This window comes from Macrobrachium nipponense, chromosome 40 (assembly GCF_015104395.2).
Source record: "Macrobrachium nipponense isolate FS-2020 chromosome 40, ASM1510439v2, whole genome shotgun sequence".
In the NCBI taxonomy this organism is placed as follows: Eukaryota; Metazoa; Arthropoda; class Malacostraca; order Decapoda; family Palaemonidae; genus Macrobrachium; species Macrobrachium nipponense.
In genome coordinates this window covers 57,814,523-57,840,427 of record NC_061101.1, presented here as the reverse complement: position 1 = coordinate 57,840,427, position 25,905 = coordinate 57,814,523, and the positions used below count along the sequence as shown (strand labels likewise).

Sequence of the window (25,905 nt, the reverse complement as noted above, 5' to 3'; positions counted from 1 at the left end):
GCAAGCCAACTAAAGTACATCTCGAAAGTGCAAATTTCAACCAACCTCTATCTCTCCAAGACAAATCTTGCCATTCTCATTTTCAAATTTCAATTTTCTCATTTCTCCAATGAACAACCTTTTGTCAACCCTTGTAAGCACATGCCAACCCTGTGACTTGTCCAAAATTAAGATCTTCATTGAGCTATTTATTTAAGCACTAGAGTCCTCCCCTTGTGGGTGATTAAGGATAAATACCCTCCATAGTGCATTAGCCATAAATGTTGTGCAAGAAGTCTTTGTTTTTATGTTGTGCGTAATTTGGAATTCATTTCCATATTACCAGCTGCCGATTCCGTGCATCCCTGCCTCCTTGCCATCACTTAATTACCTGAGATCATCAATTTGGAAACCAGCTTTGCATTAATGAATTCGGCCATTTTCTCATATTGTGCATGATAAAGTAATTCAGATAGTACACGGCGCTCTTTCCACGTGGCCCATACGCCGTTCAGTTATCTCATGCCGCTCAGTGTTTTTTCTTTGTAAATAACCTTAGTCTAGATCTATCGGCTGAGTTTCCATGGCGACCTTAACAATCCCATAACTCAAGGTAAGTCATATAAGGCTCCATTTTTCCTCATTATCATTAGGTGTGTGGGTTGTGTTGGACCTTTTCAACAAGGCTTAATAATTTCATATAATCAACCCCCTCCAAGACCCGCCACACATATATATGTGTGTGTGTGTGTGTGTAATATGGGAGTACATCCGAGTGAAGTGGCACAGCCTGTATTTTTTAATACTCTTGAAAGATTCTGAGTGAACATTCTGATGTCATCTAACGTCTACCAGCATCAGTAGGAATGTAATACCCTTTGTATACCTTTCATCTCTCTCTCTCTCTCTCTCTCTCTCTCTCTCTCTCTCTCTCTCTCTCTCTCTCTGTCTCTGTCTCTCTCTCTCAACTCACCTTGCATGGCGGTGAATCCATGGCATAAATTTTCCGCATAACCAAACAAAACAAAAATGAATTAAAACAATAGTAAAATGACCTGCCTGAATATTTTCAGAAAAAAAGTAGTCTCTTGTAGTTACTTTTAGGTAGTACAACAAAGGAACATTGCAGTGTACTACATAAGAATACCTCTAGTTTAAAATTTGTCGCGCCAGACAGCATTCTCACGAGCTAACGCGGGCGTGGGATATTCAAGAAAGGCAGTGCTAAGTAGGAAACATCGCGGGTAATACCGTGGTAACAACTGACAGCCCCATCTGGTTTTAAATGTGACTGGTTGCATGCTTGTGAGTTGTTGACCGAAACAGTAAACACAGAAGTAAACAATATGCTGTTGCAAATGACTCTCTGTAATATAATCATGGAATAAAAAAAAACAATTAGTATATTGATAATTCATTGGAAGAATGAATTAATGTATGCACAGAACACCAAGAGCAGCGATAGAATGACAAAGCATTGCATTCTAAGTTTCAAATGCAGTGAGCCAAGAATGACAAGTGTTAATAAGAACCTAAGCAGTTTAGTTATTTATTTAGAAATAATAATGAGCAACTCTGCTTCGGCTCCCTGCCTTATACACAAGCAAAAATAATAAATTTACTACTATATAGTGAATTTATTATAACAACTGAATACGATGTTTGGAACCAAAGGTCGATACCTGATAGGTAAGTTTCATTAGCACATTAACTTACGCGTTTTTCATTTCTTTTTTGAAATATAACACTTAATTTTGCAAGCGGCACCGAATACGTTCATTGTGGTAAATCGTGAAAACGGCAGCGTTCGACGTAAGGCCACGAGAGCCCCAGCTATTGAGCAGTTTGCTACTTTGTCAGACGTACGACTGTGCTTATTTCCACCCACTTTCAGACGTTTGGCCTCAAATAAGAAAGATGCTTCGTGTTTGAAAAACATTATGGTATCCTTATTTATAGAAGCACGTTCAACGACTTTTAGGGATCCAGGCCAATGAGATAATCAGGCAAAGTTCGAGCATATGGTAGTACGACAGTTTCGGACGGGATTGAAATCCAGGAACCTTGGATTTTCCTCTCCAGTTTGACAGAAATGCGTATCGGGTGAGTGTGTACTGCGATGGATTGACTGTCGTTGCAAGTTAAAAACACAGCAGATTTGGTTCATTTAGCGTTTGATTTTACTAGGCGACCGTGCGGAGGTGGTCATCGCGGGCGAGATTCCTAAACGACTAAGCAGTGCTATATGATCCCGTTTTAAGTGGAGAACAGCGAGAGAAGGAGAAATTGGAATTACGAGGAGTGCAATATGGGTATATCGTGTATTATCGAAGGGCTGTGCAGTGAATGAATAACTAGCAAGAGAGAGGTTCGTTCGCCATGGTGGGAGATACAGGTTTCAACAAAAACATGAAGGGGGTAAGTCAGTTTTACCGGTCATTGCTTAGGAAATTCATGGCGAGAAATATATAGTAGGCTATATAGGTATACTCATAACAGAGACCTGGCATAGCTCTCTCTCTCTCTCTCTCTCTCTCTCTCTCTCTCTCTCTCTCTCTCTCTCTCTCTCTCTCAGATAAAGGCTTAGGGTACTAGCCTGTTCATGCAGGCGTTAGAAAAAGCTTATTTTTGATTATTCACTTGTGGGCTTGATACATTCAAGGATTTGCATCTTCATCAAAGGAAACACTCTCTCTCTCTCTCTCTCTCTCTCTCTCTCTCTCTCGGATGAGAAAGACTTACGGTACCAGACTTCATGCCATGCAGGCTTGATGTCTGTCCATTGTATATACGAAATAAGAATAAATATTTGATTTATCTCTCTCTCTCTCTCTCTCTCTCTCTCTCTCTCTCTCTCTCTCTCTCTCTCTCTCTCTCTCATTGTGGGGGAGGGACACTTAAGATTTATCATACATATATTTAATAAATACAGACATACGGCACATAGCTATATATGTATCAATAATGATTTAGGTATGAATTCATGTATACACAGTACTAGTAGTTATTGTTTTTGTTGAAATAATAAACTATGCACATTTTTGTTGAAATAATAAACTATGCACATTTTTCTTCTAATAATGATCTCTACATATTCATGTAGGGGGCGTGGTAACCAAGGGCCAACCCCTCCCCAAATAAATCTACCACTGTTCACCTGTGGACTTTATATGGCAACAGCCAGGGTAGTTTTAAAGTTACAGTAACGTTCATTGATAGTAAGTAGTCCTATAGTAGGTAGTCGACAAGGAAACCTGTTTTTATTGCTCAGATCAATGTTGGAATGGATCCGATAAAGGGGTTGTCATTCGTATTTGGAATTGTATCTTACAGGCTAAACAAAGTCCGGCCTTGGTAATCGTCAATGGAAACTTCTGTTTTAGAGTTTTAGAACCAAAGCCCCGATTGTAATAGCTATAACTCAGGTTAGAATTCCATTTTCTTGTCAAAAGATGCAACGATTTCGGTCTAGTATGGGAATTATTAGGAATTTTCTTTGAAACTGAGAGACAAACCTCTTACCCCTCCCCCCCCACCAAAAAAATCAGCGTATGGTTACCAAATTATTATACAGTATTGATTAATAGAGAATTATATGATACAAATTTAGAATTACCACACAAAATGAATCTCGACATTTGTTTGACCTTTACCCATCACACTATTGGTAAAGTAGCCTATCAAAGATTATATTCCTTTCCACGGTGATTTTTAAAGTAAACCCCCCCCCCCCAACCCTTTTCCTTGTTTGTGTGGTAAAACTAGTTTAATTCGACATAAATCTTGCCTCTCCCCTACCAAGTAATAAGCCAGCCCCTGGAGAGTTACTATTTGGCAACAAGTGATGACCAGAAAGCGTCCTTTTCAGAATTTATGACCAGCCTTGACGATGCGAAAGGTAAGGTCACATTTTCTATATGTTACCTATAGCGGGTGTAAAACTGACACCGTTAAAACTATATTCTTAAACTATAAATGGAATGATATCAAACGGGCAATACTATACAACAAAATACCGCCAGAAGGCAAATTTTACAAAGGATTAAAGATTCTCCTATTCTGTAGGAGCTACGATAATGATGAGAAAACACGAAAAGGCAAGTATAGAATAAAAGAAGCAATTTGTTTAGAAAACGTACGACAAAGGTCCGCCAGAGAGGGAATCGTCCCTGTGTTGGGCTGGACATAATACCACACAAAAGTGAGATTCATTTCGGCGATGGTACCAATATCTGGTGTATATTTCTCCGAAGTCATTCTGGAATTACTTTGGTCTCACGTTTTACTACGACCTTTCTATTATTCACTAAACACCTATATTATTGTTTTTTTTTCTGGTGTATCCTCATGCACTCACAGCATTGCAAACCTAACTTCTTGACCTGTGCTTGGCGAGCTGCCCTCGGAAAGGGTTGTCTGAACAAGCCTCAGGTGATGGTGGTTTATCACGGTACCAGGTGTATAGGAGAAGCTGCTATTAATGTTAAATTTCGTTTAACCTTTTTAGATAAGCAACTCGTTGCCACTCTTGTCCGGACAAATTCATTTCCATTAGAGAGCACAATTATTAGGTAGTACCACTGCAATATTGAATCTACTTTGTTTTTCGATATTCACAGAACTTGTGCAATTTTAAGGTTGATTTTACCTGTGTACTTATATCTACAACCTTACACTTTCCTGGTTGTCATTTAATGGTTTAGCAAATGGAGATCCCCGTACTTTCATATCATTAATTTTCGGGATTTTGCTGCCTCTCTCTCTCTCTCTCTCTCTCTCTCTCTCTCTCTCCTCTCTCTCTCTCTCTCTCTCTCTCTCTCTCTCTGGTGTCTTATGTTTAGACGATGCTATTTGATGTATTGATTTCTATAGTAGTCTTGACTTTCCTATTGTCTTCAGTTGTATGGCATAACTGCCATTTGTCTTCATTCAGGTTATTGAGGAGGCATTAGTCATATCAGAGCACGGCATGATATGGCATAGTATTATCAGCAAGGAACATACAGCGATTACCGGTGTAAAAGTTGACTCAGTCGATAACGAAGACTTGCCAGACGAGGATGTCTACCTTGTGTTAAATTATATTCGCTATATTACTTGTGGTTGCTAAGTACTAAACTTAGTTGCATACATAGTGATTTTGGGTAGGAAATCCAAGCATTCGGAACCAGGGGATTTATGTTACTGTGCTCTCGGGGCTCAATTCTTTCTCTGTGAGTACCCACTCAGCTCTACGCAATGAGTGCAGCAACTCTTGGGTTTCAACGAACCCCACCTTCCTTGATGAACACCTTGAAGGATGGAAAGGAATCGGACTTTGTGCAACCCATCAAAATGGAGGTACGTTCTTTCGTACTAAGATGGCTCTGAAGCCGTGCAATAACGTGAAAAGTTGAATATACTTTGCGATTGTGTAACTGGATGGTAGCAAGCCCTAGAGGCTGAGTACTTTTGTGTTCTCGTAATGTGCACATATATGAATTAGGTGAATCTTGTTCTTTTGAGCCCTGTCATTAGTGGCCCATCGATTCCCACCGGAAGTTGATCAGTGAATGTTGGTCTCTTCTAGTCTATGTGAAATTTTTTCGACTAATTACAAGGAGGTGTGCTTTATCAAGATTATCTTAAGAGTACTTTATCTGATACGGACACACTTTCCGTGTTGCCACCTTCTTACATATATATAACATGTTTTTCAGTTGAGAGAGAGAGAGTTTGTTTTCATGAAAATGCAAATCCTTTCGGTCGTCAGGTTTCTTGTACTAATGGATAAATTGAAAAGCCATATATAATTGTCAGTAATTCATCCTTCAACTGTGACCATTAAGGCCAAATATCGAAGAACATTATATACGGTGTAACGTGTACAGTTAGGTAATGCATTCAGATGCAGTGTGTCAGTAGTACTATGACGGAAAAAGTCCTCCATCAGCGGCGTCGTCATTTATGTTATTGAGCTCGTTATAATAACGACGACAACGCGCTCACATAATGACGTAAAACTTGACCAGATAATGCGATATGGATCAGGGATTGAAGGCCTTTGATCGCCATTGTGGTGTTGGGAGAAATGTAGGTATCATGTGTCGTTCATTCAAATTTGCTGAGGCGTAAAATCTCCCCCTACTTTGTGGTCTGTTGCTTCATTCACAGTCTTTTGCAACTTGACTTTTTATTTGGGGATAGATATCAGAAGAGGGCCAGAACAAAACTTGACGCATGTGTGGCTGGGAGGGTTTTGATGCACCAAAACAATCTACTATTCAGCTTTCCTTTTTGGGCGGTTATCCGGGCGAGGTGGTTCCCTTATTTGGCAATAACTAGGCGCGAGGTGCGTTAGCCAAAACAATGGCTGCCCAGGGTTACAGGCCGACGTTGGTTTTGACAAGAGTCCGTTTTGTGTATTTGGGTCTGCCGATGGTTATTCTCAAAATCTAGTAGCTTACATTGATTGTATCTTGCTTTCTGTAGGATGCACTTGATTTTGATGCTCGTTTATAGAAGTTTAACTACTTGACATATTGTCGTTTTGAAGTCGTCGCGATACCATATATAGGAGTTACTAAGATATTTTGTTGTCTTTAATTTGAGAACGTTATGCGTAAGCCACTCGTTTTACCTGTAGGTTACTATTACAGCGCGCATATAATTTGATTCGGTACTTTTTACCCGTTTTCAAATTTTTAAAAAATGTTTGTTACGTGGAAGACTGCGAATCGTTTAAAATTATAAATTGCATGAAAGTAGCTTAAGTTGGATAGTTCATAGTGCTTCCGATAGGTTATTGTAACTTGGGGGAGTTACCGTAACTTACCTCAGCGATCTCGTAGAAGTGTAGTAACTTCTTAGGCAGCTTTATTATTTTTTCCCCCAAGTTTCGCCTTTAGATCTTTGTCCTTCATATCATTTAGTTTGTAGATTCTTTTATCGTTGCTACTTTGGCTTGTCTACGCGTCACCTACTCAGAGATGCTAGTACTAAACGCCGTATGGTAAAATGTAAAGTAGACTAGACGGCCACACAAATTTATCAGTTATTGATATAATTGTCGATCACACAAGATTGAAATGGGTGTATATAATTGATTCCCGAGGAGTAGCACTAAACACAGCGTCCCAAGGAGCCTCCGCCATGTCTAGCACTAGGCCTAGGAGTAGTAGGCGACTCGTAGTTAACGAGTCAGAGTAGCACACTTATTTATCTTTGGATCCGCTTTTCATTGTCTTGAGTTCTGAAGGCTTCCATAATTAGTGCTTTCATTCATTCAAGGCCCGGTGATACTTGAAGGCACTGTCGCTTGTGTAGAATACCACCAAAATGTATAAATATCCCACGTGGAGGTTACTGCATTCTGGGTAAAACTAGAGAGAGAGAGAGAGAGCTCACAAATGAGTGACTTTTTTTCCATCTGTCCATCTGCTTGTGGTGTTTGCGCATGGTAACACTGCGTCCCGGGCTTTAAATAATATCCTATTTCGAATATTAACGGTGTAATTCGCATACAGTAAATTATTAAAACACTTATCAATTGCAAATGTACACCCAGATATCGTTTTATATACCTAAAACTTAGGCATAGCGTAACTATTTTAAAGCCCGGGACGCAGTGTTACCATGCGCGACCACCACAGGCGGATGGACAGATGAGAAAAAACAGAGTATAGATGTACTCTTAATGTCCTTTCCAGTGCTGAATGACCTCATAGGTCCCACTGCTTCTCCAGATTCCATTTCATTCGTCCCTCCCGTCATCGTGTCATCTCTTTTTTTTCTCCTTTTTTGTTAAGTTTCTAAATTTTTTTCTCATATGTACCTCACTTTCTGTCGTCTTTGGGAACATCGCCAGAGAATTTGTGATTTCTGTGGATTTTTATTTTCTTGTGGCTCAACTCTTCCCATTCCTTGATGTCAGTTGGTGTTTATAAACATGTCAGTCAAAGTGTTTGAAATCCTTTGGGATTTTATGTAAACGAAGCAGACATTTTGGATACACGACTTCACGTGGTAGAGCGGATACATCAAGGACTGCAGTATATGGCATTAGGCTAAACACTTTGGTGTAGCATCGGGAGATTAATTATCCGAATTTTCTTGTGTGTGTGATTTTTCTTAACTTCTTCAGTCCCTGGCTTCTAGTTTAAGGACAGGCTGTGTGATATAACTGTCTCATCCTGTGAGACGCCCGAAAGGGTCGTGTCACTCAATGGAGCAACCCCTGACATCAGCACTGGGCTTTTATCATTAATGTGAGTACATTTAAAGCTAAACATACATATGTACCTATATAAGTCGCATTTGCATTTATATAAAAAAAATATAGGCAAAATAATAGGCGTGGGACCTTCTCCTAAAGGAAAACAGAAGTAACTAACTGTAACGACACATACTACATGACATGTACGAAGTCTTTTGTCAGATATATAATAATTTTTGGGAAAAATTTTGTTTATGGCATTCACGTGGATTGGTTTTACGTTAGGTGTTTCCCCCCGTTTCTTCTCGATTGAATTGTCGACAGTCGCCTGTTAAATTCTTGCAAGGAGAATAAGAACAAGCCTTCTGTTAAATTCTTGCAAGGAGAATAAGAACAAGCCTTCCTAGATACTCCAGTGTTTTATATCCTTGGTAACTCACTGCCATGATAAAAGAAAAATTGATTGTTATTGCTAGTATAGTTCATGAGAGTTGGCAGTCAATTTAAAAGGGTGGTGGGAACCTTTGTGGTACTTGGTAGCTATCTTATAATCTGTATGCTTTCATTTTTACTCCATGTGGAACACCTGAATACTCACGTTTGAAGGCCTGTCTCAGCTTTTTGGGCTGGTGTTATTCTTCCAAGTATGAGAAATGAGTAGATGTGGAGAATGTTGGAAAGACAGAGTACTGCATTCAAACACACAAAGAAGAGCGCACCCCCTCACCCGTTCTCTCTCCTATAGAGGGGTAAAGCCTTCAATAGAATAGTCCAGGCGCACATTGAAAATGCCTGCAAGGTAAAAGAGGTCAGACTTCCGTCGGGGTCCATACTTTTCAATCTCGAGAATAGGATTATAGGTTTGTTTGTTTGTTTGTATGGTGTTTTTACGTTGCATGGAACCAGTGGTTATTCAGCAACGGGACCAACGGCTTTACGTGACTTACGAACCACGTCGAGAGAGAACTTCCATCACCAGAAATACACATCTCTCACTCCTCAGTGGAATGGCCGGGAATCGAACCCGCGACCACCGAGGTGAGAAGCAAACACCAAACCAACCACGCCACTGAGGCGCTTTTATTATAGGTTTCAGGCGCTGGGAGGGAGGGACCTCCTATGATGTCATCCAGTACTACAATTAGTACCTAGTGTTTAATTTGTAGCTAGTGGTAATTTGTAAATATTGCAGGTATATATTTTGTAACATCTTATGTAGATATGTAATATTTTTCTAATAAAAGTAAAAAAAAAACTCAAATGGAAATTGACTGTAAAAGGGTTTGCAATGTGTAACAGGAGGAAAACCTCGCAGATGCACAGTGCATTATTTGTTAGGAGAGGGTGGAAAGAAAGATGGACGTGAGAGAATGTGAACGGAGGTACAGTAAAGGGTATGAAGCTAGTTGCAGCTAGGGGCTTCATGAAGGGTCCATGCATGAGAAGCACTGATGACGGTGTTACCCAGCTACGGGGTATAGAATCTTGAGAGCCTCACATCAATGTACAATGAGTAAGGGCCCCGTTCATTGTTCATTGATGCGAGTCTGGCCAAGTGGGTGATAACTAATAACAGGTGGGAGGAGTTTGGGAGAAGTGTTTGTGTGGAGGGTTGGCCAATGTGAGCTTTTTCAAACCCAGTATTTCTGGTGTTTCGTGGATGAAGGGGCCGATCTGGTTGACTTTTCTGTTTCTTTGCCTATGAGAATTTCACCCAAAGTTCGATGAGTAACATATATATATATATATATTATATATATATATATATATATATAGATATATATATTATAATATATATGATATACAATATATATATATATATTACATGTGTGTGTGTGGGTATTGTGTGTGAATGCGTGTGCGCGCGGCCGTTCAAAATTTCCTTGGAATTTGTTAATAGCAGTTAATAAACTGTTGGGACTTACAGAAATTGTTTCAAAATAAAAGTTAATACAGAGAGAGAGAGAGAGAGAGAGAGAGAGAGAGAGAGAGAGAGAGAGAGAGAGAGAGAGAGGAGAGAGAGAGAGAGAGAGAGGTGCTTAAAGCAAACAGTGGAAGCTAATCAACAGATCCCTTTGTGTTTGTGTGAAAAGAGTCCTTACGAACGGAACACTGTTCTTTATGGTCTTGGAATGTTAATAAAGGATTGCTTTATGAGTGAAATGGAGTGTTAGGAGGAACTCTCGGCCGCTTTTGTAAACATTGTGAAGGAAGTTTTTCCTCGCGAAGACTTTGCCCGCGGGGGGGGGGGGGGGGGGTGGTCTTTTACTGTACCTCCTTTCATATTTTCATCCTTCCACCTTACTGTCCAACCTCTCCTTACAATTGATTCGTGGTGCAACTGCTTTGAGGTTTTCCTCCTGTTTTACCTTTCAAACCTTTTGCTGTCAATTTCAGTTTCAGCGCTGAATGACCGTTTGGGTCCCAGCCTAAATTCTGCGTTCAATTCAACTCGAAGACTTATGTTATTGAGTTGATTATAAAGATTTTTTTTTTTTTTTTTTTTTTTGGTAGATCATTAGGAACTTAAGTGCAGTTTACAGAGTCTCTTGTTTATTTAGCCACTTATTGTTACGTGGATTTCAGAATTCAGGAAAGGACTTAAAAATACCTCGCGCACTCTTTAGTGATAACATGTAAGTTTATTCAGGATTGACATTCCTTTGTATCGAAAGAAGAATCGTCGATGATAAAATATGATATTTTCTCGGCATTCTAGTAATGGAGACTAGGCCAAGCTCTTAGACAATACAGCGCCCCAGTGGCGTGGTTGGTTTGGTATTTGTTTCTCACCTCGGTGGTCGCGGGTTCAATTCTCGGCCATTCCATTGAGGAGTGAGAGATGTGTATTTCTGGTGATAGAAGTTCACTCTCGACGTGGTTCGGAAGTCACGTAAAGCCGTTGGTCCCGTTGCTGAATAATCACTGGTTCCATGCAACGTAAAAACACTATACAAACAAACAAAATCTTAGACATAATTTGAAGACGTGTCCTTTCGTGAGTAGCCTGGCCCATTTGGAGAGAGAGAGAGAATGTGGCGTCACTAAATTTATTGATAGTCTGTGGTCGTCTCTCCTGGTTTGTTTTGAATGCCGAGGGTGAGACGGACCGGAGGCCACGTGCAAATTGTAAGCATGTTTTTTTTTATTTGATTTAAAAAAAATTTATTTTAAAGTTCATTTTACAATACAATACATATACAGTAAATGTAATTTATGTACAGAATCAACAAATATATAGTCATATTTTTTTAGAGAAATATTCTTGAATTTGCTATGTTTATACATACATATACACATACCCATATACTGTATATACATGCCCATTACATATACATATATCTATATATTAAAATTCCAGGTAACTGTGTTTACTTGCATTTGTTCGCGATTCCAAGAAACCCGCCACTCTAATTGCATAGTCGAAGGGATTGCCAGACGTTGTCAAATGGAACTCCATAACTCCTCCATACTGTAACCGAGAATATTTGTTGACTGAACAGTTTGGAAACATGAGGAAATGGACGCTTTCGGATGGTTAAGATGTCTTCTTGGATGTTGAGTTCCCTTCCACGGAAATGTGATCATTTTGTCGTAATGCCTGTCAAAGACATCTGAAGTATGCTGCCCACGCACGGGAATCATTATCTAAACGGACCGACTTAGACTACGAGATTTAAGAGTTGCCCGCCCCGCTGTGATGAAGTTCAACGTCCAGTAATCCTCTCAGAACTCTCTAGAATGACCTTCGACTGTCATTACAGCAAGCTAGTACTTGGTTTAGAATGGAAGAGAACGTAGCAGACAAGCTAGTACTTGGTTTAGAATGGAAGAGAACGTAGCAGACAAGCTAGTACTTTTGTTTTAGATGGGAGAGGAACGTAGCAGAAAAGCTTAGTACTTTGGTTTAGAAGGGAGAGAACGTACAATAGCAGGACAGCTAGGACTGGTTTAGAATGGGAGAGAACGTAGCAGAACAGCTAGTATTCTTAGAATAGAATGAGAGAACGTAGCAGACAAGCTAGTACTTGGTTTAGAATGGAAGAGAACGTAGCAGACAAGCTAGTACTTGGTTTAGAATGGAAGAGAACGTAGCAGACAAGAATGGAAGAGCAACGTAGCAGACAAGCTAATTTTAACTTGTTTGTAGAATGGGAAGAGAATTTGTAGCAGAGAATAGACTTGGTTTAGAATGGGAAGAGAACGTAGCAGACAAGCAGTACTTGGTTTTAGAATGGGAGAGAACGTGCAGACAAGTAGTCTTTTTTTTGAATGAGGAAGGTAGAGACGAAACGTAGCAGACAAGCTAGTACTTGTAGTTTGAAGGGAGAGAACGTAGCAGACAAGCTAGTATTGGTTTGGAGAACGTAGCAGACAAGCTAGTACTTGGTTTAGAATGGAAGAGAACGTAGCAGACAAGCTAGTACTTGGTTTAGAATGGAAGAGAACGTAGCAGACAAGCTAGTACTTGGTTTAGAATGAAAGAGAACGTAGCAGACAACCTAGTACTTGGTTTAAAACGGACGAGAACGTAGCAGAATAGGCGTGTTACATGCCTTACGGCAGTGAATCAAATGGTATCAGTAAGAAAGTGGTTTTATATTTTTTGGCAGTGATGCCCTCAATTGGTTCCTAGCCACGTAAAAATGTCTGGTCCTTCGGGGCAGCCGTAGGAGAGCTGTTAATCAGCTCGGTGGTCTGTTCAAACTAGTAATATGTACTTTTTACCTCTGAGGACTGGGCTTGGGCAAGCAGACAGCAAGACACCCGAAACGCAAGGCGCTGGAGATAGTAGTCGCCGAGTTGGCGCTGTCTAGGCGTCTATGCCTGGGCCATGTAGGGCCTCATCGGCGCCGCTGCGTCTGCTTCCTTGCGCCGTCGCCATATGGAACACTTTTCCGCCAATTTGCTGTGTTATCACAGCGTTATTCGCCACAAGCCACTCGTCAGTCAAAATCCCAGCTGGAGAAATACCACCGGCAGTGTGGTCAATAAGGAAGGAACTCGAGGAGATGCCATTGGAGGCCTGAAGTCTTCTTGGTGGAGTACCGCTGGGCACATCTATCAGCTGTGGTCGAGTACCCCCGAAAAAAGTGCTTTATTCCCAGTCTGTTTTTCGCTCGAGACCCCAGCAGGACGAAAGGCTTCCCATGGCTCACGGCTGCTTCATTTTCTACAGCTCTCTCTCTCTCTCTCTCTCTCTCTCTCTCTCTCTCTCTCTCTCTCTTAGTTTTCGAATTTTTATCTTTTATTAGAAAAATATAATAATGCAGATTTACAGTTATTTCGTAGTATTTACATAATTTTGCAATGGTAATTTTTCTTCTTAGCTGGACCTCTTACTTTTACAAACATATTTAAGCAGATATCAGGAAGGAAACTTTTACATTTACAGGTACATCCGTAAGTTTTCATCAATATACATCTGTTACTGAACAACACTGTAGGCTTTCCGAAATGAATCGTTTTGAGTTGATCTTTGTAAACTTGGCTTTATATATACTAAATGAGTCTTCTCCATTGATCAACATTTCACGCTATATTGCGTCATAACAATTAGCACTGATAATCTCATTTGTCATCACCTTCGATTATGAGATTTCCTCCTTTTTTTTTGGGGGGGGGGGGGAATTCATCCACTCGCCCCTGACACATACATATATACTGTGGTTCGGTTTTAGGTGGATATGTGGAATTTCCGCCTTTGCTCCCTGGCCGTGGCTGCCTCGGAAAAAGCACGTTTGCAAGCGATCTCTGATACTTCCTGTTTGGGATATACTACAGTTGACCTCTTGGCTGGTTATTGAGGAGGGGTCACGTATTTTTCGTTGGGGATTCGTTGAGTTGACGCGGACAAGCGCTTATAGTGTCAGGCGAGGCTGATTCCAGTTGAGTTGACGCGGACAAGCGCTTATAGTGTCAGGCGAGGCTGTCCAGTTGGTGAACGGTATTTTTTTTATAAGATATTTTTTCTTTTATTAGAAAAATATTACATATCATTTACATAAGTAAGATGATGCGAAATAGTATAAAAATATATCCACGTAATGGTCCCGTTGCTGAATAACCACTGGTTCCATGCAACGCAAAAACACCATACAAACAAACAAAACAATATTTACAAATCACCATGGATTTTTTCTATTATTGTCATTATTAACTAGGCTTTAAAACATTTTTTTTAAACACTAGGTAATAATTGTCGTATTACTTACAAAATTAATACTGGCTACTCAAAAACAGTATATAATTAATGTATACTCTTTTGTGAAAATCTTTTCTATTCTTTCTTTGTAAATGTTTTTTAATAGACATCTATCATAACAAAATTTGCTCTTAACAAAGGCATCTGTATTCTTTTTTGTGATATGATGGGTGAAAGATGAGTTAGGGAATAGTTTAGTAAGAGTAATGTCAAGCCTGGTTTATCCACAATTTTATTTGGATAAGGGTACAATTTTTCTAACTAATATTAACATAATACAATAATGATTTTACATCGAACTGTGTTAGTCACATGATAAAAGTCACAGTTTTGACTGGGAAAAAAATCACAGGAAAAAAAGTCATTCATTTGTGGTGGCCGGTAATAAAGTGACAAGGAAAAATTCACAATATTTCTTGGGGTCTTTATTTTTTTTTTATGATATTTACAGAAAGTCACAATTTTAACTAGGAAAAAAATCATAGGAAAATAGAGTCACATGGAAAATTCACAATATTCTTGGGGGGGGGGGGGGGGGGGGGGGGGGGGGGGTGGCGTTATTTTGTATGATATTGAGTCTTTTGCTGATGTTATTATGGTCATCCCCACGGGCTTGTACTAAGCACACCATGAGGCTCTGGAGAGCGCCTCAGTGGCGTGGTTGGTATGGTGTTGGCGTCCCACCTAGGTGGTCGCGAGTTAGATTCTCGGCCATTCCATTAAGGAGTGAGAGATGTGTATTTCTGGTGATAAAAGTTCACTCTCGACGTGGTTCGGAAGTCACGTAAAGCCGTTGATCCCGTTGCTGAATAACCGCTGGTTCCATGCAACGTTAAAACACCATACAAACAAACAAATACAAACACGAAGCTCTGGATACATACCGGGTTAAAAACCCTTAGGGGTCACCATCTACATAGGAAAGATTAATGTGGTTTTTGTACCTGTGACTCTTTCATTTTATTTTTACTAGCCGGCATCTGCGTCATGACTGAGGTTTTGAAAGAGATTAAAAAAAAAAAAAGGAGAATGTTACATAGGAATCCGAAAACAAAGGCGAAGAATTTACTTTTGTGTGTGTGTAATAGTGTGTACTGTACTGATTACTTCGGACTATTTCTTGACAAGTATGCAAGTGTGAGTTTTTAGAAGTGTGATGATCATTAAAGAAGCTCGGGTATTCTGTTCATTCTTTTTGAAAAAAAAAAGTATTACTTAGTTAAAAGTTTTGTTGTATTACTGATATTTGGATGAGATTACAAGAACTTGATGAGAATCACTTATGATTTTGTCTCTTTGAAAGCTTCGTAAAGCGGCTAGGTAACTCCCGCACTGGACAATGCTTGAGATTTCTTATTGCGATATATATACCGTTCTGTGCATTCGCTTACTCAAGGATGAAGCCTACAAACTATGTTGTTGTTGTTGTTCTTGTGTGGGATGGGTAGTACAGCCATATATAAAAGGCTAAGAAGGCCTGAAAAAGGTGTTTCGCGTTGAGTTAAAGATACAGGAATTTTAGGATAGGATTTTTATGATTTATTTATTAGAATGTAAATGTAAAAAATAATGTGTTTTTAATAAAATATAGCGTATTTATTTTAATGTTCGTTGGTGAAACCATGCTCTATTTGAGCGTAGATATTGGCACGCTCCCCCGAGTAAGCTGGAGGTCGGATCACGCCTTGTTTTATTTTTATTTTCTTTGCTTTGATTTTGTCATGAATCGAAATTGATTTTAAGCTATCATGAAATTTGTCCTACATTGGAATGAGTATATACGCCCCAGTGGCTACTCTGAAAATACTCTTACTACTTTCGTTTGTTGTCCTTTGAAATATACAAAATTTCTTGTCTTTGTTATTATTGAATCGTCTTTATTATTATTATTATTGAATCTTAGACATTGTAATTTTGGGAATGGCTGATCATTTCTTTTTCTCACAAAGCCATCACTTTCTTCTCTAGGAATCTAGAAGAGAAAAGCATCATGATAAAGGTAAGAAACTTATCGAGTCGTTGAAAGAATAATCTAGTGTTGGAACAGCTAAGGTCCATTTAACCCAATTTCCCGTGGGGGGGTTTAGTGCCGTCAGTGGACCTCATGCGGTGCGCTGTAGGCATTACTTAAGATACTTTGAGCGTGCCTTCGGCCCCTAGCTGCAACCCCTTTATACCTCCTTTCATATTCTCTTTCTTCATCTTACTCAGCACCCTCTCCTAACAATTGATTCATAGTGCAACTGCTTTGAGGTTTTCCTCTTGTTACACCTTTCAAACCTTTTACTGTCAATTACCGCTTCAGTGTTGAATGACCTCATAGGTTCCAGTGCTTGACCTTTGGCCTAAATTCTATATTCAATTCAATTTAACGCAATTACTATGGATGAAAAGTGACGGACATGGGTGAGTTGCCATCTTGTCTTGGACAGCGCCTCATTGGCATGGTTGGTATGGTCTTGGCCTGCCACCTCGGTGGTCGCGAGTTCGATTCTCGGGCATTCCATTGAGGAGTGAGAGATGTGTACCTCTGGTGACAGAAGTTCACTCTCGACGTGGTTCGGAAGTCACGTTAAGCCGTTGGTCCCGTTGCTGAATAACCACTGGTTCCATTCAACGTAAAAACACCATACAAACAAACAAACAATTTAACGTAATTACTATGGATGAAAAGTGACGGACATGGGTGAGTTGCCATCCTCTCCTTGAAGGCGGTTTAATATGGGGAATTGTCGTTGTTCGCCCGTGGAAACTCGTTTATGAAGGGTCTAGGGAGAGACGGATATTGGCATTCCCTTCTGTGTAGTCCACTTGTGCCTGGCTGCTGAGAGAGGCAGGGATTTTCCCTGGTTAGAAGGGGAGCCTCATGTAATAATAATCATAAAAAAAATTACGTTTTAATTAGACTCGCCTGGTCAGCCGGGATGCAAATTCTCCGAAATATATACTATACTCTGTTTTTTCCCATTTGTCCACCCGCCTGTGGTGTTTTGCGTATGGTAACACGGCGTCCCGGGCTTTAGATAGTTACGCTATTGTAAGTTTTAGGTAGAAGGATATCTGGGTGTACATTTGCAACTGAAAAAAGTTTTAATAATTTACTGTATGCGAATTACACCGTTAATATTCGAAATGGGATATTATTATAATCGTTGAATGTAAGCTGAATGTAATTAACCAAAGCCTGGGACGCAGTGTTACCATATGCAAACACCACAGGCGGGTGGACAGATGGAAAAAAACCGAGTATAGTATTGCTCTAGCGGTGTTTTTTTATGCCATGTCCCTAGGTTAGGTTACGTTAGAATTAGGACAATTGTTGGTTCATTGGGTGTGGGATTATTTTCAAGAAGATTCTAGGGTTAGTTTTAGAGATATGGCGTCCCGCTTTTTACTGGAAAGATGGGGTACTCTGTTGCAGTTTGGGAACATGCCCCGTGACCCGAAAAAAGATCATAATAGTGTCACTGTATTAATTGTAGGGTATTTATATGCCGTTTCGTTCAGTAAAAAGAAACATTACACAAAAGAGGAAACGGATACCTTTATGATAGGTGGCTATTAAAGAACAATTACAAAGAAAGAATAGAAAAGATTTCCACAAAATAGTACATTAATTACTGTTTTCGAATAGCCAGTAATAATTTTGTAAGTAATACTACAATTAATACCTAGTGTTAAAAAAAAGTTTTAAAACCTAGTTAATAATAAAAAAAAATCCATGGTAATTTGTAAATATTGTAGGTATACATTTTTGTAATATTTGGTGATATCTTACTTATGTAAATGACGTAATATTTTTCTAATATTAAAAAAAAAGTTTCATGTCGCAGGGTTGGTAGTGTGTGATTTTTCTTTTCTCCGTGTTTTCCAAACTTGGATTGTCTGAGGCAAAAGTTCCATTTGTTATATTAGTACTAGTCAAGATCTTCAGACTAATCATTGAGTTTTTTTTTTAGTAGTAGTAGTAAAGACCTTCACACTAATCATTGTTTTTCTTGTTCCAGGTAAGCGGTGAGCTTTTGTTTAATTCTCCAGATACAAGGTACGTTGGAGTAATGGATTTCTATCAAATGAGAGAGTTTATTAATGTGCAAAGAGAAGTGGAATGGCTGGACACTCCAGCCTCCCAAAGGATGTTGCCATGCAGTTGGATCTTTAGAAGTTCAAGGCTTGGTACATTTTTATATTTTCATTTTTTTTTGTTTTTTGTTTTTGTTTTAATAAGTTGGAACTCTTCTTTCAATGTTTCCCTTCACCTCGTCTTACTTCTCCTAATAAGCACCCTAATATTCTTTGGAAGTTTGAATTTCGAAGTCAGTGGCTCTTTGTGTGGGCTTGTTTCGTATGAATAAGTTTCGTCTACTGAATAATAATAATAATGATGATGAGTATACAATCATTAGCAACGTTATATTCCAGGCCATCAACGGTTCGTGGTTAAAGTTTCGTGGGCTGTGGCTGTGTTCCCTACAACATTATATAGAGACCACCGAAAGATAGATCTATTTTTGCGTATACGCTGTAGCGGCTGTACAGAAAACATTGCTTTGTGATGGAGTGGCATATTTATAAAGCTGTAAGATTGGGAGCTAATTTTGGAGGCTCCACCCGATTTACCCCCACTAAGGAATGGGCAGCAATAACCTAGATGTTGTGACGCCAGGTTTAATAGACACAATCAATCAATCTGTCCCTTTCATAACAAAGTCTTCCGTATCTCAGGAAGAACTGACAGCCCCACCTGTCAGCTACGAAGTTTGTTGGTCATGTCTGCAAGAGATTGCAGATGTTCAGTGCTGCCACGGTCTTTGGCCTGTCGACCTGCCAGTTGAAAAACAGAGCTCTCTCTCTCTCTCTCTCTCTCTGTCCGCGGGTGGTGCCATGACGTAAGCATGACGTCACGGGGCTTCTCAAACCCCCCCACTCTCTCTCTCTCTCTCTCTTCTCCCAGCAGCGGTGTGAGTCCCTGCCTCACATCATCTTCAACAGTCTGCCATGGGGTTGATGTTTTGGGGAGGGACTGTGTGTTGTTGAGAGAGAGAGAGAGAGAGAGAGAGAGATGAGAGAGAGGAGAGAGAGAGAGAGAGAGAGAGAGAGAGAAAGAGAGAGAGGCCGATTCAGCAAGCTCACGTGTCCCCTCCCTCTCTCTTCGCTCCTCTCCTCCAAGAATGTATAGTCTAGTGCATCACAGTTCGCTCTCTTTATGCGAGTTCACAGGAGTGTCCCAACCATTGTTTTTTTTTTTTAGCTCTCTGTAGGCGACGGAATTGACACGAACGAGGCAAGGAAGGGTTCGTATTCACAACAGGCATTCATTCGGCTCCTCTGTGTAGCAGCGTTAGTATTCCATGACAAGAGCCATAAGAAATCGTGCCTAGTCTCATGTTCATGGCCTTCGACTGCATCTTTAAAATCACCCCTCCCTCTCTGTTTCTCTTTTGCCCTCTCTCTTTCCTCCTCCTCTACCACCTCCCTCCTCCATTTCTTGAGCATTTCCTCCAACCTCTTCCCCACATTCTTTACTTTCATTTCCTAATCCCTTCCGTCTTTCTTCCTCGTTTGTGTTTCTCGTTCAATTAAATACATTGCCATTCATCTAGAGATGTCTGCTTAGCTTTAGCTTCGGGGGAAACTTGGTATGATTTGCTCAGGGTTCATTATCTGGATGACTGGTAATAATAATAGTAATAATAATAATATAATAATAGTAGTAGTAGTAGTAGTAGTAGAAAATAACATAGACCTGTGAAAGTTGTGAGTTATCTGTGTTGTACACTGCACAAAGATTATTATATAATTATATATGATATATATATATATATATATATATATATATATATATATATATATATATATATATGTGTGTGTGTGTGTGTGTGTGTGTGTGTGTGTGTGTGTGTGTGTGAAAAAGGATAATAATGTTCATATGTAACGGGGAGAATTAAGCCTCCATTTATTTCGGGTGGTTCGCCATTTTTTTTTTTTTTTTTTTTTCTTTAATGGTTTTGTAAGTACACAGAACTATGTATTTACACCCTGAGTCTCTTAAGTGTATTAGGGGATACAGATGTCATTAGGTTCTGGTCAATTTCGAGAATGGGTTGTTCGTATTGATATATTAAGTGTACTTCCAGAAGCATGTGGTAGGGGTTATGTGGTTTCCGTGTTCCTTTTGTCAAAGTGGGGGGGAGGGGGGTGTTAGGCATTACTTAAGGTGGTCTGTCCTATAGCGTTGCCAGAAGCACGATTATGGGAAACTTCAACCTTAAATAAAATAAAAAAAACTACTGAGGCTAGAGGGCTGCAATTTGGTATGTTTGATGATTGGAGGGTGGACGATCAACATACCAATTTGCAGCGTCAGTTCATTACTCCCCCAGCTGCCAAAACCACCTGTCGTTCCTTTTACTGTACCTCCATTCATATTCTCCCTCCTCCATCTCGCTATCCACCCTCTTCTAGCAATTGTTTCATAGTGCAACTGCTTCGAGGTTTTCCTCCTGTTACCTCGCAAGGCTTTCTACTCGCAATTTCCCTTTCAGCGCTGAATGACCTCATAAGTTCCTGTGCTTGGCCTTTTGCCTAAATCTTTCATTCCAAACGTGCCTGTTTGTTCGATTGTAACCTCCTCATTCAACCTCTTTTGATTTTATTTGCACCTCAATTATATACCATTAGCGATGCTCTTCTCTCGGCTCCGGAGCGGTCATGTTTTCTTCTTAGACACGTTTGTAGGCCTACCGTCGTCTTGGGGATGATTAACTTTCAGTCTTATTTATTTAGTTATTTATTTATTTTGTATGACCCCGGTTTAAGCAAGATTTGACAGGTCAGCAGTGTGATCAGCGCAACTGCTTTCATTTTGAATAGCGTTCATTTTCATAGATTAATTAACTCGGTGTTGTACTCTGAAGTTAAGATGTTTTTTTTTTTGTCGGTTTTGTGTTCTCGTTCGCTTCGTTAGTTTAGCAGAACAAAATTGGAGAAATTTCCAACGCGGTTACACGACTTGTTTTTGCCCGACTTCTTGCGTTTCCCCCTGTTCCCCCTTTCATTATTTGCCTCCCCTTTTTGGCCTGAGCTTCTCCCCTCTTTCTTTCCTCCCCTCTTTCTTTCACCCTCGTGCTCATAGCTCACCCTACGGCTAACATTCCGCCCATTATTTCGTAACGCCCACGATGGCCCTCATGAAGATCACTGGGGAGGCTGAGCGCCTCCAGAGGATTTTGTTGTGATGATGTTTGTTTGTTTGTCGTTCGTGTCAGTGTTCTCTTATTGGGCATAGCTCGTTACTTTGTTAAAGGGAACTATTCAGATGGCTTTGTCTGTCCGTCCGCCCTCAGATATTAAGTCTCACTAGCCTTAGTAGTTTTTAGTTTATTTAAGGTTAAAATGAGCCATAATTGTGCGTCTGGCAAAGGACTGGGCGCTACTGGGCAGGGGTTTAAGTTTCATGGGCAGCGGCTCATACAGCAGCATTACACGCTGCACAGAATAGAATTCGGCGCATTTTTTACTCGTTTCTCGAACTCTTTCGAAGAGTTCCTCGCTCCGCCATGTCTCAAGATTTTATCGTGGAAGTAGACAGACCTACAGAAGGTTTCTCATGTCAACCACAACCAAATTCACCAGAAACTTTCATCTATTGAGTTTAAAGCAGTACATGTTCACAATCTGGACCTGATGCACTTCGAATGTCGTTGCTATATCAGAAAATGTGTGTAGTGTACATTTGTGTATGGCCAACGCTTTCCCAAGTGTGAAGCTGAAGCAATGTCTTAGGTTCTTTGGTCTTCGGAGCCATATATTTTTATTTATTTAGATAACCTCGCCAATTCCCTATCTTTGGTGTATTCGAAATAATAGTGACTGCCTCCGCAGTTTAAGGCATATATCTGTAGAGAGAGAGAGAGAGAGAGAGAGAGAGAGAGAGAGAGAGAGAGAGAGAGAGAGAGAGAGAGAGTCGTCTTCGTGAATCCTAATCTTGACGCAATTGTCGAGATGAGAATGTTGCAGCAGTGTCATTGAGGAATGCCGTAATGATAGGATAAGCGTCTCCTCGGGACTTTTTGCCTGCGAGTCTCTGCCTCAGAGAACACTACTGTGGTAGGATTCGAAGTCCAGCAGCTGCCCTTGTACGTTGTTACATTTGACTGCGGTTTCTTATACGCACTTCGACTGGCTTGCTAGCACCGCTTTGTCTCTGTGCGGTAGCATTGGTTGTACGGGAGAGTGAAATGCCAGTATTTGGGATATTAGTCGGCTAAAATACGACTGTTGACGTAAATAGTTACTAGATATCGGTCACTAATGAAAAGGGTGTTTCGCGTGGAGTGACAGATACAAGAATTTTAGGATAGCATATTTATGATTTATTTATGAGAACGAAAATTAAAAAAAAATAAATGTGAACGTCAGTGCAGAACAATTATTCCTAATAAAATATAGTGTATTTATTTTGATTTTAATTGGTGAAAGAAGTCTCTTTTGACAGCAGATTTTAGCACGCGCCCCGAGTAATCTGGAAGTCGGATCACGCCTTGTTTTTATACCATTTTTCCCTTAGTTTTGATACAACCCGTAGGAATAAGTGGCGCACTTTATAGGATATCTTTAGAAGGGCCCAAAGTGACACCCACGTCCGTAACAGCTTTTGTGAAGGGAGGGAAAACGTCGTCCATATTACCCTTTCGTATATACTTATCGGCAGTTCCCTCATTTCCTTCCTCTTCTGCCTCTCCCATTATTTCCCTGTCTCCCTTTCTTGATTTTATATCTTATTCCTCCCCCATTGACTGGATGGCGAATGAGTCATGTCCCGTTTGGGTAATAAAGATAGATACCAATCCCTCGGCCTTAGCCATAGACGACTGCTCGCCGTTGGCCAACGCCAAGAGAAATCCTGCAATCAATAGTAGACAATGGCAGAGAGACTTCTCCGGATTTTCTGAGAGACTGGTTGATCTGGCGCCTTATGCCAGGAATCGTAGGTTGTGCTTTGTTCATTTACGTGAAAGTGGTTAAGCTGTTCGCTCAGTTGAAATTTCCCCGGACAGTTAAAACTATATATCTCGTCTCTCTGTCTCTCTTTGTGTATATAGTATTTTTATGTTATTTGTGTATGAGTGACAGCTGGTTCATTGTAGATTTTAACCCAGGGAATAACATAGAGAAGTATACTGGGAGTTATATAGAAGGCAAGAAGATTACTGAAGATATCAAGGCACATGAAAAGTATTCGATTAGGGATATATTACTGGAATCCATTTTCCCTGGAAAAAGCGGAGCGCCATAACTTGAAAACAAAACTAACCATAGGATTTTCTTGAAAATAAACTTCATTATGTTCCCCAGACCCAAATTACTGCGAAGAGGCCAACATTCATCCCAGCCTAACCTAGGGGAATGGCCAAAAAACCAGCGCTGGTGCAATACTAGCATACATAACATGCATGTATCATCGGGATCAACTGACTCATTTTAACCATACTTTCATGTCGCTATAACAGTGACAATCGTCATTTGAAATATGATTGAATTGTGAGAATTGAAATAACTTCAGACATTAGCTAAGGAAGCGATGGAGAAGAAGAGTGGTTGTTGCTGTGGCCAGAAATATTGATGGCAAACCTTAACTGATCATGCTCATGGCTTTGACAGTATTTTTTCCCTGGATTTAAACCCATGTTTGGGTTTCAATGGTCATCTAATGTAATTTCCTTTTGTTTATGAGTTGTACCTTAACTAAAGTGAATTCGATGTGTATGTGTGTATATATATGTATGTGTATTATTATATATTATATATACTAGGTATATAGATATATATATATTATATATATATATATATTATATATATATATATATATCATATATATATATATATATATATATATATATATTTATATATATGATAGATAGATAGCTAGATAGCTAGATAGATATATAACATGTGTCTTGCTGTATGGAGAATATGTTTGTTGCAAATTGACGCAAACAGTCAATGTACATTAGATAGATATATAACACATGTCCTGATGTATAGAGAATTTTTTTTTTTTTGTAAGTTAACGCAATAGTCAATTGCACATACCACACACACAAACACTTATAATTAAGCCGAAAGGTGAAAGAAGCCAGCTGTCAGTATCACGTTGCTATACTTATCGACCTTGGTGTTATCGTTCCTACCCGCATAAATACTTTATGCAAGAGGCGTTAACCCCCCCCCACCATCATCCCATATCCCAAGTGTGGTTTGTTTTTTATCTTTTACTGTTCACATACGTGTCCGTAAGGCTGCAAACCTTGATTGCTTTAGCGATTGTAGTGCTTTAGCTGTTTTGTAGTTTTTGCTTTAGCTGATTTTATAGTTTTTGCTTTAGCTGATTTTATAGTTTTGCTTTAGCTGATTTTATAGTTTTCCTGATTTTCGTTATATTAATCATGTGGTATTCAATGTGTGCTATTGTTCCAGTGTAAAAACTTAGGTATGCCGTGTACAATTTTTGCTTTGGGAGTAAGCCTACAAACTACATTGTTGTTGTTGTTGTTGTTGTTCTTGCTGCTGCTGCTGCTGTTGTTGTTGGTGGTGGGAAAAGTCTATGGAAAAGCTTAAAAAGGTCTGAAAAAGGTGTTTCGCGTTGACTTTAAAGACAGGAATTTTAGGATAGGATATTTATGATTTATTTATTAAATTGAAAATGTGAAAAAATAAATAAATGTGCATATTAAACAGTAAAGAACTTTTACTTCTATTATAATATAGCCTATTTATTTTAATTTTCGTTGGTGAAACAGCGTGCTATTTGACCATAGATTTTAGCAAATGCCCCGAGTAAGCTGGAGGTCGGATTACGCTTTTTTTTTTTTATAGCACAGATGACTTGTTTGGTTCTACTTCTTGACCTTTGCCTGATATGTAAGACCTGGTGTTTCATCCTAATTCTTCAGGCCAACCCTATGAGAGCTGATATAGTCAGCTCAGTGTCTTGTTAAACAATTTTATTTTATGATAATAATAATAATAATAATAATAATAATAATGAATTAATCATGACACAGGTTATGGTTATTAAATGGAGGTCATTTTAGTGGACAAGTGTTAGGATTAAGGTTTTGGTTTTACATCATAAAATAAGACGGCAATCAGGCGAATAGTCTGTTCTGGTCACACAAACTATCCTTCAGCTATCAGCTGCAACTCAGTTTGTTCCTTTTACTGTACCTCCTGTCATATTCTCTTTGTTCCCATTTCACATCCCATACTTCCCTAACAATTGATTCATAATGCAACTGCAAAAGGTTTTCCTCCTTTCAATCCTTTTGCTGTCCCGTTTCAGAGCTGAATGACCTCATTGGTCCCAGTGCTTGGCCTTTGGCCTCAATTCTATATTCATTTCATTTCACTTCACACGAAATATCCTTCAACCATCAGATCACCAGTGACGACTGCCGCGTTCGTAAGTGTCCGTGGGATGACCGCTCATCAAATAACTGTGGGCATAGCATGCATGTGGGCATAC

At 39.6% G+C, this 25,905-nt stretch overlaps 1 protein-coding gene across 2 annotated transcripts in view; it reads left to right on the top strand.

The window, feature by feature from the left end:
- The first annotated feature begins 2,047 nt into the window (after positions 1-2,047).
- The window catches only part of LOC135212178 (breast cancer anti-estrogen resistance protein 1-like), a 150,403-nt gene continuing 126,545 nt past the window's right edge, over positions 2,048-25,905 (top strand). Inside the window, exon 1 of one of the 2 annotated variants that reach the window (XM_064245618.1) lies at positions 2,048-2,397. In XM_064245618.1, the coding sequence (XP_064101688.1) occupies positions 2,359-2,397 (39 nt within the window). In that variant the 5' untranslated portion in view covers positions 2,048-2,358. Of the gene's footprint in view, positions 2,398-5,014; positions 5,320-25,905 lie in introns of those variants that run through there. The other variant, XM_064245616.1, reaches the window with a different exon arrangement.